Genomic DNA, 15527 nt, shown 5'->3' on the forward strand with positions numbered 1-15527 from the left:
AGGATGACCATGAGCCAGCAGTGTGCCCTTGTGCCCAAGAAGGCCAATTGCATCCTGGGGTGCATTAGAAAGGGTGTGGTTAGTAGGTCAAGGGAGGTTCTCCTCCCCCTCTATTCTGCCTTGGTGAGGCCACATTTGAAATATTGTGTCCAGTTCTGGGCCCCTCAGCTCAAGAAGGACAAGGAACTGCTTGAAACAGTCCAGCACAGAGCCACAAAGATGATGAAGGGAGTGGAACATCTCCCTGATGAGGAAAGGCTGAGGGAGCTGGGTCTCTTTAGCTTGGAGGAGACTGAGGGTTTACAACGTTTACAACGTTTACAAATATGTAAAGGGTGAGTGTCAGGACGATGGAGCCAGGCTTTTTTTAGTGATGTCTAGTGATAGCACAAGGGGCAATGGGTGCAAACTGGAGCATAGGAGGTTCCAAGTAAACATCAGAAAAAACTTCTTTACTGTGAGAGTGACAGAGCCCTGGGACAGGCTGCCCAGAGAGGTTGTGGAGTCTCCTTCTCTGGAGACATTCAAAACCCACCTGGACACGTTCTTGTGTGATGTACTCTAGGTGACCCTGCTCTGGCAGGGGGGTTGGACTAGATGATCTTTTGAGGTCCCTTCCAACCCCTAGGATTCTGTGATTGTGTGATTCTGTGATCTTTCCTTTCACTTGTTTCACTTTCAATCTGTTACTCTGCAAATATTTAAGGCTGCATCTCATATTACATTCTACTCAAACACCAGCAAGCCTAAAATTATTCTGCACTCCAACAAAACAAGGGTGTAAATCTAATGGTCTGAATCCTAAAATATAGATGAACAGGTTTGGCTCAACTTAAGTATCAATCCTTCCTAGGAAAAATAATGACCCATTTAAGACCAGTTCTGTTTTTCCAAGTTAATAAAATGCAGTCCAGATTTCTTTCTTGGGTTTTGTTTTTTGTTATTGTGCTTGGTTGTTTTTTGTTAACAGATGATATTTGCATTCCTAATGATGATATCATTCTTTCCTTACAATATATCTACTAATTTTAAGATTTATTATTAGGTGAATTTTTATACATTCACTTCTCCTTTACAAATTTTGTTCTTGTTATCTCCTGCACATGTTACTTAAATCTTTGATTAAAAAAATACCAAACTGAACTTAGACTTTCTAAACTAAAAGCATAGTTCCCACTACTCCCATTGCATTAATCCAAAAAGTATCAATTATATTTTAAGCATCCCACTGAGAAAGGCTCTCTGGACCTGATAAACTCCTTGTTAAGTATTTGGATTATGCTCGTAAGTCTATTTCAGCCAACCACTCTTGCAAATGCCACTCTGATTTCAACAGGAGTTGAGGAACTTACCAGGTTTGGGACAAAGAAAAAGTGTGATAATAGGTTACTTTTGTCCTGCCAGTATTTGTTCCACAACCAGTGCTGAGCAGTTCATCAGATTCTAATTAGGCACATAGATCACTATATTACCTCAATCAAAGAAACAGTTTTTGCAGATTACTTAACATTATGAAAGCTTATTGAGAAATTACATCAACTTGACTTTTCTGCAAACCTCTTTGGTGTTCATAGCAGCTTGATCCAAAATCAATAACTTTTACTGAAGCTTGGCCTTTGTGGTACAATAGTATGTTCTCCTAAAGAGGAAGAAAAACCACAGGGTAAAAAGGGAAAGTTACATTAAATTAGTGAGCACTTTAGAAAATAAGCAACACATAATGCATTTGGTTTACACTTAACTGCATAATAAAAGCTTCAAAATACAACTTCCTTGAGAATGCATTTGCTAAGTAAGTATCCAATATGCAATTAACCAAGAAGAGGGAAGTTTTGTAAAGGTTCCCCAGGTTGCAGGTTAGCTAGGCAGGGACACTACTCTCTCTTATACAACCCCAGCTGCTGCACTGTGCAGTGTGTGGTGCTGTCTACGCATCAGGCAGTGAGACTGCTTGCCCTGGGAGCAGAGTGAGTTCCCCAAAACTCATTGTTGTTAATCCAGTAACAGGCAAACTGCATCTGGTTGCACGCTGTGCTAAATTAACCAGAACCATCCTTTCGTAATCACAGAAAGCCCCTCCAGAGAAATCACAGAAAGCTGCACTTCACAGTTCTTCCCTCCACTACTTTCAGCTTTCTCCAGACTCTCTGTAAGCATCTCTCTCTCCACCTCATGATGTGTGATGCAGAGATCCCAAGGTTGTGATGAATGAACATGATAGGGCCCTATAGATTATTACCTGGCTGCAGATGGGTACAGCTCTGTGTGCCTACAGTTCCAGCTTAAGAAGTGATTCTTTAACAGCTAGCTCAGGAATATTTGCACTGATGAAGAAACAAACATAACCTATTAGCTCATTTCTGCAGAGCTGAATTTTACCCTCATTAAAAATCTGCCTAAATTAAGAATTTCCTTTTATTTCCTTTCTGATCATACAATCTTTTTCACTTCTCAGCAGAAATATGGCTACCTTTATAAACCAGTTTTAAAGTGATTATACATCAAAGCTTTGAAGGACTGAGCAGTTTCCAGCATAATGCCAAATAATGACAAAGTAGTTTATTGGGTAGTTAGTGGACTCATAAGGAAATACTGTGCGTGCCAGAAGGAAGAAGCTGCTATTGATGACAGTCAAGACAAGAACTGACTTCCACTTCACTTCTACAGACAGCTGAAAGTAGCCTCAAAATCACAGGCCCTGGTTCTCATGGGGAATTTCAGTTACCCTGACATTTTCTGGAAAGTCTACACAGCCAGGCGTGCACAATCCATGAGGTTCCTGCAGTGCATTGATGATAACTTCATGAGAAAGCTGGTGGAGGAGCCAGCAAGGAGAGGAGTACTGGTGGACCTTGTACTGACAAATAAGGAGGGATGTGAAGGATGGTGGTAGTCTTGGCTGCAGTGACCATGAGATGGTGGAGTTCAGGATCATGTGCAGTATCCATAGAGCAACAAGCAGGATCACAACCCTGGACTTCAGGTTAGAAGACTTTAACCACTTCAGGGATCTGCCTGGTAGGGTACCATGGGATAAAGATCCAGATGGGAGAGGAGCCCAAGAAAGCTGTTCAATATTCAAGAATCACCTCCTCCAAGCCCAGAATAAATGCATCCCAACAAAGAGGAAGGCAGGCAAGAATGCCAGAAGGCCTGCATGGATGAACAAGGAGCTTTTGGACACACTCAGATGTAAAAAGAAAAGTCTACAGAGCATGGAAGCAAGAACAGGTAGCCTGGTAGAAGTACAAAGATGTCCAAAATGCCAGGGATCACATTAGGACAACCAACACCCAGATTAAATCGGGCCATGGACATCAAGGGTAACAAGAAAAGCTTCTACAGGAACGTCAGTGATAAAAGGAAGACTAGGGAAAACATGGGCTCTCTCCAGAAGGAAACAGGAGACCTGGTCATGCAGGATATGGAGAAGGCTGAGGTGCTCAAATACTTTTTTCCCTCCGTCTTCACTGGTAAGGGCTCTGGCCACACCACCCAGGTTGCAGAAGGCAAAGTCTGGGACAGGGAGAAGGGCAGGTTTGAGACTTCTAAAGAACCTGAAAGTGCACAAGTCCATGGGACCTGATGAGATCCATCTATGACTGCCAAGGAAACTGGCAGGTAAAGTTGCTAAGCCACTAGCCATCATATTTGAAAAGATGTGGCAGTCCAATGAAGCTGCCATTGACTGGAAAATGAGAAACATGATGCCCATTTTCAAGAAGGGAAAAAAGAAAGACCCTGGGAAATACAGGCCAGTTGTTCTCACCTCTGTGCCAAGCAAGATCATGGAGCAGATCCTCCTGAAGGCTCTGCTAAGGCACATGGAAAAGGTGGAGGTGGTTGGTGGCAACCAGCATGGCTTCACAGAGGGCAAATCGTGCCAAACAAACATAGTGGCCTTCTACAATGGGGGCACAGCATTGGTGGACAATGAGAGAGCAACTGACATCATCTACCAGGCCTAGTGCAAAGCGTCCAGTGTTGTCCTACACAACACCCTGGTTTCTTTTTCAAATTGGAAAGATATTGATTTGACGGATGGACCACTTGGTGGATAAATAATTGACTGGCTGATCACAATCAAAGAGTTGTGATCAACAGCTTGATGTCCAAACAGAGAGCAGTGACAAGTGGAGTTCCTCAAGGGTCAGTACTGGTACCAGTGCTGTTTAACATCTTTGCCAGTGACACAGAGAGTGGAACTGAGTGCACCCTCAGCAAGTTTGCTGACAACACCAAGCTGTGTGTTGAGGTCGACACACTGGAAGGGAGAGATGCCATCCAGAGGGACTTTGGCAGGCTTGAGAGGTGGACCCATGCCAATCTCATGAAGTCCAACAAGGCCAAGCCCAAGGTCCTGCACACAGGTTGGGAAATCCCAAGCACAAATACAGGTTGTGCAGAAAATGGATTGAGAACAGCCCTGAGGAGAAGGACTTGGGGGTGCTGGCTGATGAAAAGCTGCCAATGTGCACTTGCAGCCCAGAAAGCCAACTGTGTCCTGGGCTGCATCGAAAGAAGTGTGGCCAGCAGGTCAGAGGAGGAGATTCTCCCATTTTACTCAGCTCTCGTGAGACCCCACCTGGAGTACTGTGTCCAGTTCTGGAGCCCTCAACACAAGGGGGACACGGAGCTGTTGGAGGAAGTCCAGAGGAGGGCCATGAAGATGATCAGAGGGCTGGAGCCCCTCTCCTATGCAGACAGACTGAGAGAGTTGGGGCTGTTCAGCCTGGAGAAGAGAAGGCTCCAGGGAAGCCTTATAGCAGCCTTCCAGTACCTGAAACCTTCACTTCCCATTTCAAATTGGTCTGGCAAAGATGTTGGCAAGACAATGGGTAGAGGCAGTATGTGACTCTTTAGACTTGTGAGAACTCTCAGAAAATTGCAAAAATTTGGCTTAAGGAGAAGGGAAATATTTCATCTAGCATGAATACATAGCAGATGTAGCAGATACAGTGGCAAGAATTGCATCACAGTCTGTCTTGTGAATATCTCCTTGCATTATGATGTCCCTAATATTGAACTACTTAATTGCACAAGTAGTTTTTTTCTTTCTCCAAGCAAAAAATCATTACATGAATTTGATTCATATTTGCATACATGTTGGCAGTGATTGAACTGAATTAACGGAAAGAATCACTTGATTCTGGTATTAACAGTCTGAAATAAACTATAGCTTCTGTACAACTACCCTACTGGGTTGTAAGGATTCTTCTGAGAGTTCCTCTTGATCAATAAAAAATAGGCTGAAGCTCATTCTGTACAGAATAACAGGTTATGAAATTACTGTACTTACAGGCTTCAAATCACAGTGAATTATTCTTTCCTGGTAGAGCACTTGTAAACATCTCAGCACACACAGAGTGAAGTGTCGAATTAAAGACAAACTGAAACCTTGGAAATTGTTCTTTTTGATCAACTCATACAAATTTATTCTGTGGCAGTGGAAGAAGACAGAAAGCAGAAAAGAGATCAGAGAACATATTTTTAAAGGCATTATTTGTTTACAGTGCATAAGAGAGTATTGAGCTTGTCTTCCTACATGAGGGAGGACACATGCAGTGGAAAGTGACTTAGATATTTTCCTCCTTGAGAATGCTGTTCTGCATGTGATATACACAAACATCTCCCTATGCCTCCAGATCTAAAGAAGACATAACATCAGTGGGCTTCTGTGCCTGCTAAAGTCAGCACTGTTACACAGCTGTGCTGATTTTCACCAAGAATAACTATTATTCAAGAGCTCACAGTAAAAGATTTTCTACAGTCTCCTTTCACTCTCATTTGTCTTTGTTTTGGCACTTTGTGTAAATCCTCTTAAACTAAAAAGTCCTTTTATCAGCAATAAATCTTTCTAGATATATACCCCCATAAATTCAGGTATTTTTAGGTTTTTATATCCCTTCTGTCACCATCATACCATAGCTCCTTCCATTTGGCATTAAATGATGTTTCCAACTTCTGCTGAGTGTGGCTGACGTCGTGTGAAGTCTGCCCTGAGTCATTGAGGCCACCACCAGCCCCAACAGCCTTTCCCAGTGGTTTGGGGTTCCTCCACCTGCCCAGGACCGCATGTCACCCCGGGGCCATCAGCCTCTGCCACAGAAATGGTCTCCAGCTCTCCATGGCCCTGATACAGGCCTCACCAAGCCAGGCCCACCTATAGCCCTGCATCCTGGCCCAGCCTCAGCCTGTCCCTGTCCCCAGGGAGGTGCCTGATGCTCTGAGCTGGGGCTGCTCCGACGTCCCCCAGTTGCCCTGCTCCTGGCTGCCAGGCCCTTCCCTAATGGACTCAAGGGAGCTGCTGGTGTCAGAGCCCTGAGGAGCCCCCAGCCTGACAAGTACTGATTGCTTCATTTATGGGCATGCTTGAGGAGTAAATGGTCACAGAGATGGTGGTTCGCCTTCAGTGAAGGGAACGACAGGCATATCCTCAGCAATGTGATCTCAAGAAGTGTCCGCAGCAGGACCTCACACATCTGCAAGGACATAAAGAACAGCTGCTTTCTGCTTTCCCTGCCTGTGCATCCACTGATGTCCCGTAAAGCCCATTCCTTCAGAAGTAAATGAAGTTACCAGGACTTGATGGAAAAGAATTTTCACAAATGAAGGGGTTTTAAACATATTTTAGAAACACTGTATTCACTATATTTTAGAAGCAATAAAAATTTCACCAGATAATTATTTTTATATGACAACCAGTCTTCTATAAAGAGTTGAACATAGTGGCTACCCCATGAACATTTCCCCACAAGTTTTCATAGTAGCTTTCTGAAAAGACTGGTCTGTGTCTTCTCTGGAGAGAAGAAGTCAACACTCATCCTGCGTGTTTGTGAGTGACAGACTCAGATGCAGCAGCAGACTGGATTTATGTCTCTTTGAGATCAAACCTTCCATAGCATGATGAATCTTCAGCAAGGGCTATAACATGTGCAGCAATGGGGGGTTTACTTTGAGGAATGGGACACTGTGGGCAATCTCCATAATTCCAGTTTGATGCCCTGATTGCAAGGAGATGTGTCTCCCCCTTTACTCCACTCTCATGAGACCTCACCTGGAGTACTGTGCCCAGTTCTGTAGCCCCCAACACAGGAAAGACATAGAGCTGTTGAAGTGAGTCCAGAGGAGGACCAAAAAGATGATCAGATGGCTGGAGCCCTTCTCCTATGGAGACAGGCTGAGACTTGGGATTATTCAGCCTGGATAAGAGAAGGCTCCAGGGAAGCCTTATAGTGGCCTTTCAGTACCTGAAAGTGGCTACAGGAAAGCTGGGGAGGCGCTTTTTGCAAGGGCACATAGTGAGAGGCAAAGGGGGAATGCATTAAAACTGGAAGAGGGGAGGTTTAGATTAGACATTAGGAGGAGATTCTTTAGTGTGATGGTGGTGAGACACTGGAACATGTTGTCCAGGGAAGCTGTGGATGCCCCATTCCTGGAAGAGTTCAAGGCCAGATTGGACAGGGTTTTGAGCAACCTGGTCTAGTAGGAGGTGTCCCTGCCCATGAAGGGGGGTTGGATCTAGATAATCTTTGAGGTCCCTTCCAACCCAAGCCATTCTATGACTCTATGATTCTATATCCTAAAGTTTACTAGTCCTGAACCCATTGGTTTGTTTGTTTGTTTGTTTGTTTTTGTTGGTTGGTTTGTTTGTTTTGTTTTGGTGGTTTTTTTTTGTTTGTTTTGTTTTATTTTGTTTTGTTTTTTTCAGGAAAGAAAACTTCAATACACAGCACAGAAGGGATAGATGATGTCATTGCCCATGTGAAGTCTGGACAAGGCCTTTTTCCATTCACCTTTGGTGATCAAAGTTCAGTTATGTAGTCTGTATTTAGACAGTATCCCTTTCTTGTTACATTAAAAGCTGCAAATTCTTCTGAGTAAGATGGAAATTAGAGCTTGTAAGACACAAGATCTACAATGCTCCTTAAGAGCTGTGCAAAGGAAAATATACTTTACCCCAGCAGTTCAAAGGAAATACAGAAGTGATTGCGAAAGTAGAAGTATTCCTTCATGTGGATGATATTATGAGTATCATCTTTGTCCTTCTTCAGGAGAGCATCAAGGATCTTCACTTCTACCAAAGCCTGGCTGTGAAATCTGAAATATCACATGACATAGGAATGATATCAAACACCACAATCTCACTGTAAACTCAACATGTGGGACAGTGGTTAAAAATTTACTATTCACCCCAATGAACTACTGTAACTGATTCACTGTGGTTATTTCCTAGTCTAAATATACTGGTCTTACATAACATTTAAGAGTCAGTATTTTGACTTGCCTGAAAAAAAGTTTAGTGAAAAAGTTTCAAATTAGCATTTAGAGTAAAATCCTAGTTTTTTCAAAGTCCACAGGAAGGTTTCCTGAATCAGGCCATATTTCACACTTACCGCAATAAGACAGTCAGTTTTGAAAAGCATCTTTACACTTATTGTTCACTGAGGGAGAAAACTGAAAAGCTAAAACTCAGTTGCTGGAGCATCAGTCTCATCTGCTTCACTGACTTTGTTTCAAGCAAAACCCAACTAAAATTTTGTAACCAGTCACATAACAAGAAGAGGTTGCTTAGGGTATTATTGTAGAGTTCATGTTAAAATGATTCTCTGGAGCCTCCCAGTGTATTCCTGTGGTTTTGGAGTCTTGAGAGGGATTGTAGGCTCTCAGTCATGCAGGGTTGGTTACCTGGGCTGAGATAGATTGAGACCTCCTTGTAAGTCTGGAAAAATTGTGTATGTTTTCATAGACTGTGTCTCCACTGAGTCCAGGCCAATTCCAAGTCCCTGACATCACCTTTCCTCACTCTATTCTCACCGTGTTTAAAGAAAACCAGAATACAGGGGGGTTGATTTTGCTTTGTTCACATTAACTCAGACTGTCTATGCAAAAAAGAGCTGGCTGTACTCAGATGTCTCACCTTTTCTTATTCCTTATTATTTTCAATGCCACTAATTCATTTGTTTTATGATCCAAACATTTAGCCACCTGCCCAAATGACCCTTTCCCAATCACCTCCAACACTTCATATCGGTATGCAATATGGTCATGTAAAACCTTGAAAAGAAAACAAATAGTTCAGATTCAAATAGTATGACAAAGATCAGGCTTTAAAGTAGTTCATATACATGAGTCTACACACAAATCATGCTGGAATATTAGCAAATGAAATCTACATTAAAGAAGGATGACAGAGAAAATAACAAGAGCATGATCCTTTAATCCACCTACCTTGCAACAGTCCTGAACAAGATGCAAAGTGGGTCTCTCTTTAGGGTTCTCTTCTGGGATTTAAAGTGATTGGTACTGATGTTTTAACTATGTGCATATTTATATTCTAGAAACAGCATTTCTCTTGCATTGATCACTTAAGAGTTGGCAGACAGTAACTACAAACTTACTGAGCTGAAAATGAATACCACAGTTTTTCCACTTACCTTTAAGTAGGAACCATGCTCATCATCATAACAATTATTATTCTGGGTTTCAGGCAAACCTTCAATCTTTTTAGCTTCCAGCCCAAGAAACCATAGCTCTGTATAATTGAAAATTTCTTTTTGCTCATAAACAGTTAACTGGTTTCTAAAATTTTTCAAGGCTTCTACATCAGAAAACAAGAATATAAAAGCAAAAATTAATAAAATGTCAGAAACCTGATGGTAAATTGCTTTTATAGTGGAACATTTTACAATATAGCATGCCACTTTGAACAGGAGGCTGACTGTCCCTTCCAACTGACTGGTCCCTTCAAACAAGCATTTCTATGAGTTTACAATATTGACATTTTGCACAAATTTATGTTTGTTTTTCTTACAGTAGTACTTTGAACAGAGCATTCATCATCTCTCAGCAAGACTTTTAAGACATCTGAGGTAAAAATTATTTTATTCTGAGCAAAGTTCTGTACCTAGATGATTTTGAAAATTCCATCTGTTGTCTATCTGCTTCAGCTAGCTTCATAGCTTACATTAAAAAATAATATGTTTTGATTTTAATTGATAAAATGGCAGTAAGCTTTAGTTAACCAAATCTTTCGAATTTTTTATAGAAAATGTCAAGTTCAGATGCATGAGGTTAGGAATGAAATGGGACCCAAATCTGAAGTTCTCCTAGCTCTGATTCTTCCTGCAAAGAAGCATTTCAGCTACCCTAACACCTCCACTTACATGATTTAAATCTAGATAAATAGTCAGACGGTAGCATTACAAACCCATGTGTTTTCTAGACATGCATGTTTCTAGGTGTTTGTTAAACAGTGGCAGATCTCCATCCACTAATGCAGGGATGCTAAATATTTTCAAGGCAAAAGGCCACTGTTTGTTGTTGGGTTTTTTCCTAGACTTCTTCTAAAAGTAGATTAACTATGCCATAAACTTTCTAGATATGAGAACTCCCAAAATGCAACTTAGACCACACAGATAAAACGTGACACAGCTACAAGCAAGTGGGAAAAGTGTTTAGCACTGTAATAGAATACTGCTGTTACCTTTGTGACCCGTCATACTCTTAGACAAATATATATTCTTTTGTAGAATGTGGACTTCTCTCATTTATGTATTTGTGTCAGTCTATTCATCTTCCTAATGCATACATCCCCAAATTGGATTTTTAGAAACCACTGAGCCTGTCAATATTCCTTTCCTCCAAGTTGTTTTTATTTTAATACTTCAGCAGCCATTTAGCATAGGGCCTCTGGTCCCTGAGTATCCTGACTGCATGCACTCCTCATCTGTACAGGCAGCCTGTTGCTCCAGCCTTTTTAGCATGTTCTGTTACAGTCTACCTGAAGCTGTCATAGGCAGTTTGACACTGATGCTGGTGCTTTCCAGTTCTGATGGTTTTGTCTGGCTTCTGGTATCACTTTCAGGAAGACTGTCTGGAAGGTTAAATTGGGAAAAATCGCCTCGAGTTCCATTTTCCTGCCAAACAAAACCAAACCAAAACAAAAAGGTAAACTTTGTTTTCAGAAAATTTCATGAACATTCAGCTGATCTTCAATTCTATAAAAATGTACAAAAATCAATTAAAATGCTACATTAAAAAAAAAAAAAAGCTGCAAGATATTTCTTTTGGATTTGTTGAGTGATCTCTATGATATTCTAGACTAGAATGCCCTACTTACCCAGAGAGCAAATTCTGCCAGTAGAACTAAAGGATCATGGAAAGATAAATCTCTGAAAGCAAGAAAGAAGTTCATCTTCCATGTTCATTCAATATGTGGGCTCTCACTTTGTATAAATTCTACAAACTGCTGTGCTTTCATTAACCGCGGGTAAGTGGGCACATCCATTGGTGACTTGAAATTACTTGTGAAGCCCCCAGGACTGCAGGGACACCAGCTTGGGTCTGCACATATGCACATAAATCACAGAAAGATCAAGATTGGTATGAAAAGGGAATGAATGGCCTGGTGTGGAAGCACTAGAAGGAGGAAATTGCAGAAGAAAAAGATACAGAGATGTCACCTGTATCAGCCAGTCACCAAGATCTCCCAGCACATGCAGATTGTCACTGTACCCAGAATTAGAACAAAACAAAGGACAGACTACAGAATCAAGCTACAAAGCGATGATGGAAGGTTGGAGATAAAAGAGAGCTAGATAAGGAGTCAGAAAACAGTGTCCTCTGGGATAAAGATGTAGGAGCCCAGGTCATGTTCTCTTCAGTCCCTTCATTGAGGGGAAAAGACTCAGCTGGAAACAATGGATGCAATAGATCAATACCTGGCTGAAGCTATGGCTGCTACGAACATAGGAGGAACAAGAACTGCTAAGCAGAAATAGGATCCATCTGACAAAGCAAGGAAAGGGTATCTGCAAACAGATTTGCTAACCTAGTGAAAATGGCTTTTGATTAGGCACATAATGAAAAACTCATAATAAACTAAAGGCCCTATCAGGCCTTATGGGGTAATTCAGTCACCTCAGTATCTATTGAAGTAGCAAAGGCATTCTAGGAGATTTCTGGACTGTGTTCTTAATGCAGGTGATCCAAGATGCACTGGACCTGTTATCCACACACAAGAACAATTGATTGAGGCTGTGAAGGTCAACAGAAGGGCAGCTTGGTTGAATTGACCATTTGATTGTGGAACTTAAAATCCTAAGAGAAGGGACTAAGATAAGCAGTAGAACTACAAACCCTGATCTTCAGGAAAGCAACTTTTGGTTTGTTCATGGATTTTCTCATCATAAATGCATGGAAGACTGCCCTGGAAGGCAAAGGAAATCTGGAGAGCTCACTGATCTTCAAAGTAAACGTCTTTAACACACAAGAATAGTCCATTCCAATACGGAGAAAGTTGAGCAAAGATTGCTGAAGGTCAGCATGTATGACGAGGGGACTCGTGACCAGACAGAAATATAGTAAGAAGCACAAAAAAGGTAAGGACAGGGATGGGTTATCTGGGATATATGCAAGAGACACTACCTGAACATGCAGGTATGTTTAGGAAAGCCAAAGCTCTGCTGAAATTGCAGCTAGAAAGGGATGTGAAAAACAGTATAAACAGTATCTGTAAGTACATCACCAGCAAAAAAGGAGGGCTAAAGAAAATGTGAATGCACTGCCCAGTGGAACTCGGAACCGAGTGACCGAGGATTTGGAAAAGAACAAGGTACTCAATTGTTTTCATTGGTAAGTTTTGCTAAGTCTAGAAGTAGTGTTTGTGTAAAGAATTATCTGCACTAGAGGAAGATATCTAGGGCTCACTTAAGTAGTTGAGTAACTAAGTCTGCAGAACCAGAGGGAATGCACCTGAGGGTGTGGAAGGTGCTGGCCAATGTCACTGCTAGGCAGCTTGCTATCATCTTTGAAAGTCAATGACCATCGAGCACTGTTCCTGACCATTTGGAAAAGGCAAACATCACACCTATCTTCAAAAAGGGCAAGAAGAAAGCTTCAGGAAAATACAGGCTGGTCAGCCTTACCTAATTTCCTGGAACAAGTCCTCTTGGAAGCCATTTCCAACCAAATGAAACACAATAAGTTATTTTGGAACACTCAGTATGGATTTCCCAACATATGTTGTGAGCAGATGGTATCTGAACAACTTGACAGCTTCATCACCGATGAAGTGGTTGGCTTGGTCAATGAGAGAAAAGCAGTGGATGGTGTATACTTGACTACAACAAGACCTGTGACACTGTCTCCCACTATATGATTGAAGTCCAAAGAGTGAGATATTAACTGGATAAATAGATCATAATGTGAGTGGAAAATAGGCTAGATGGTCATGTTCCAAGGTTTGTGATCAATGGTAGTTTTTTACTGGTGGCATTCCTCAGGGACCAAAACTAATCTAAGTATAGGTTAGTGTCTTTGTTAATGACCTGGACAATGTATGGGTACATCCTCTCAAATCTACACACCATAGCAAGGCTGCAATCTAAAGGGACTTCAGCAGGCTGGTAAAAGGGGCTGTGGGTATCTTCTAAAGTTAAAGACAAAGGTTAAGTCTTGCACCTGGAACACAATATACCCATGCAACAGGACAGGCAGAAAGGATGCAGCTTTGCCTGACAACAACCTGAACATGAGTTAGCAGCATGCTTTTGTAGCAAAGAAGGCCAAACACATGCTAGGCTGTATGAGCAATAGGATAGCCAGCAGGGTGAGAAAAGTGATCTGTCCCTCTACTCAGCACTTGTGAGGCCATGCTGGGAGTACTGTGTCTGGGATTTCCAGTACAAGAAAGACAGTGACCAACAGGAGCTAATTCAGTGGAGAGGTCAGGAGATAGTCAGGAGTCTGGAGCACATGATGTGCTAGGGGAGGCTCCAGGAAATACATGAACCTGCAGAAGAGGAAGCTTCAGGAGTGATCTTACTGCTGTCTAGTTACTTGAAAGGATGGTATAGACAAACCAAAGCCACAGTCTTCTCAGAGGCACGTGGTCCTAGGACAAGATGGGTATGTGGTAATGTACACAAGTTGCAACACAGGAAGTGCTGATTAAATATTAGGAGAAATATTTTTTACCATGAGAGTGGTTCACTATTGTAACAGGTTTTTCTAAGAAGTTGTGGACTCTTGAGCCTTTCAGATATACAGAACCCTGTGCAATCTTCTCCAAGTTTTCTCTGCTAGGAGTGGGAAGCTGGGTTAGATGTCTTCTGGAGGTCCCTTCCAACCAAAATTTTTGCTTAATTTATTTATAATTCCTCACCCTTTCAGAAAGGCCTGATGACTCACAGAAGTGAGACAGGATGGAGACACAAATATAAGTCTCTCTCAGTGTCAGAAGGGTGCAAAAGCCGTATTAAAAAAACAGCAGATGGTTGCCAAATAAGAAGAATCCAGGCAATGTGATATGGACTAACCAGTGGGCAATAGTAGTCAGAGAATCACAGAATCATAGAATCAAAGAATGTGTGGGGTTGGAAGGGACCTTTAGAGGCCATCTACTCCAGCCCTCCCTGCAGTGCACAGGGACCTTTTTAACTAGATCAGCTTGCTCAGAGCCTTGTCAAATCTGTCCTTGAATGTTTCCAGGGATGAAACCCTGGGCAACCTGCTCCAATGCTTCACCACCCTCATTGTAAAGAACTTTTTCCTAATGTCTAGCCTAAATCTACCCTGTTTTAGTTTAAGACCATTGTCCCTTGTTCTATCACTACACGCCCTCACAAACAGTCCTTCCCCATCTTTTCTGTAGGTCCCCTTCATGTACTGGAAGGCTGCTATAAGGTCTCCCTGGAGCCTTCTCTTCTCCAGGCTGAATAGCCCCAACTTTCTCAGCCTGTCTTCATAGGAGAGGTGCTCCAGCCCTCTGGTCATCTTCATGGCCCTCTTCTTGACTCCCTCCAACAGCTCCATGTCCCTCTTGTGTTGAGGGCTCCAGAACAGGACACAGTACTCCAAGTGGTGTCTTACAGGGAGGAGTAAAAGGGCAGAATCACCTCCCTGGCCCTGCTGGTCACACAGATTTTGATGCAGCCCAGGATGTGATCGGCCCTCTGGGCCAAACAATCATATGTTTGGTCATATCCAACCTTTCATCCGCTAGTACCACCTTTCTGCAGGGCTGCTCTGTACTGCATCATTCCCTAACTTGTATTGATAACAAGGATTGCTCCTACCCAGGTGCAGCACCCCTCTCCACTGGACACCAAGCCATTAGTGTCAATCGATGGCTTGATGCCCAGATGTCCATCCGCTGGATGTGACCATCCAGCCAATTCCTTATCCACTGAACATGTTGCGGGAGACTGTGTCAAAGGTCTTGCAGAAGTCCAGATAGGTGACATCCACTGCTTTTCCCTTGTCCACTGATGCAGTCACTCAATTGTAGAAAGCCACTAGGTTGGTCAGGCAGGACTTGCCCTTAGTAAAGCCATGCTGGCTATCTCAAATCCACAACATCCTTGCAAGAAGTCCTGACTGGTACTACTTGGATACATATATCTTGGTGCTTGTGAGCTTTGGGTTAATAATATGTAAGTGCGAGTGAAAATGGGTTTTTGCACAGAAAATAAAATGGGAGGATGGTCCATTTTCAGATGCAAAGCTTGATAATTGGCTTTTGT

General features: G+C 42.3%; 1 protein-coding gene across 3 annotated transcripts in view; it reads right to left on the reverse strand.

Annotated features, from left to right (window-relative positions):
- The window catches only part of DYRK4 (dual specificity tyrosine phosphorylation regulated kinase 4), a 41411-nt gene that overhangs the window by 10430 nt on the left and 15454 nt on the right, over positions 1-15527 (reverse strand). For all 3 annotated transcript variants that reach the window (XM_051608082.1, XM_051608083.1, XM_051608084.1), the window contains 6 exons: positions 10784-10919; positions 9438-9601; positions 8921-9057; positions 7960-8100; positions 5300-5438; positions 1558-1639 (listed from right to left, as the gene is read on the reverse strand). In XM_051608082.1, the coding sequence (XP_051464042.1) occupies positions 1558-1639; positions 5300-5438; positions 7960-8100; positions 8921-9057; positions 9438-9601; positions 10784-10919 (799 nt within the window). The remainder of the gene's footprint in view (positions 1-1557; positions 1640-5299; positions 5439-7959; positions 8101-8920; positions 9058-9437; positions 9602-10783; positions 10920-15527) is intronic.

This window comes from Apus apus, chromosome 1 (genome assembly GCF_020740795.1).
Source record: "Apus apus isolate bApuApu2 chromosome 1, bApuApu2.pri.cur, whole genome shotgun sequence".
In the NCBI taxonomy this organism is placed as follows: Eukaryota; Metazoa; Chordata; class Aves; order Apodiformes; family Apodidae; genus Apus; species Apus apus.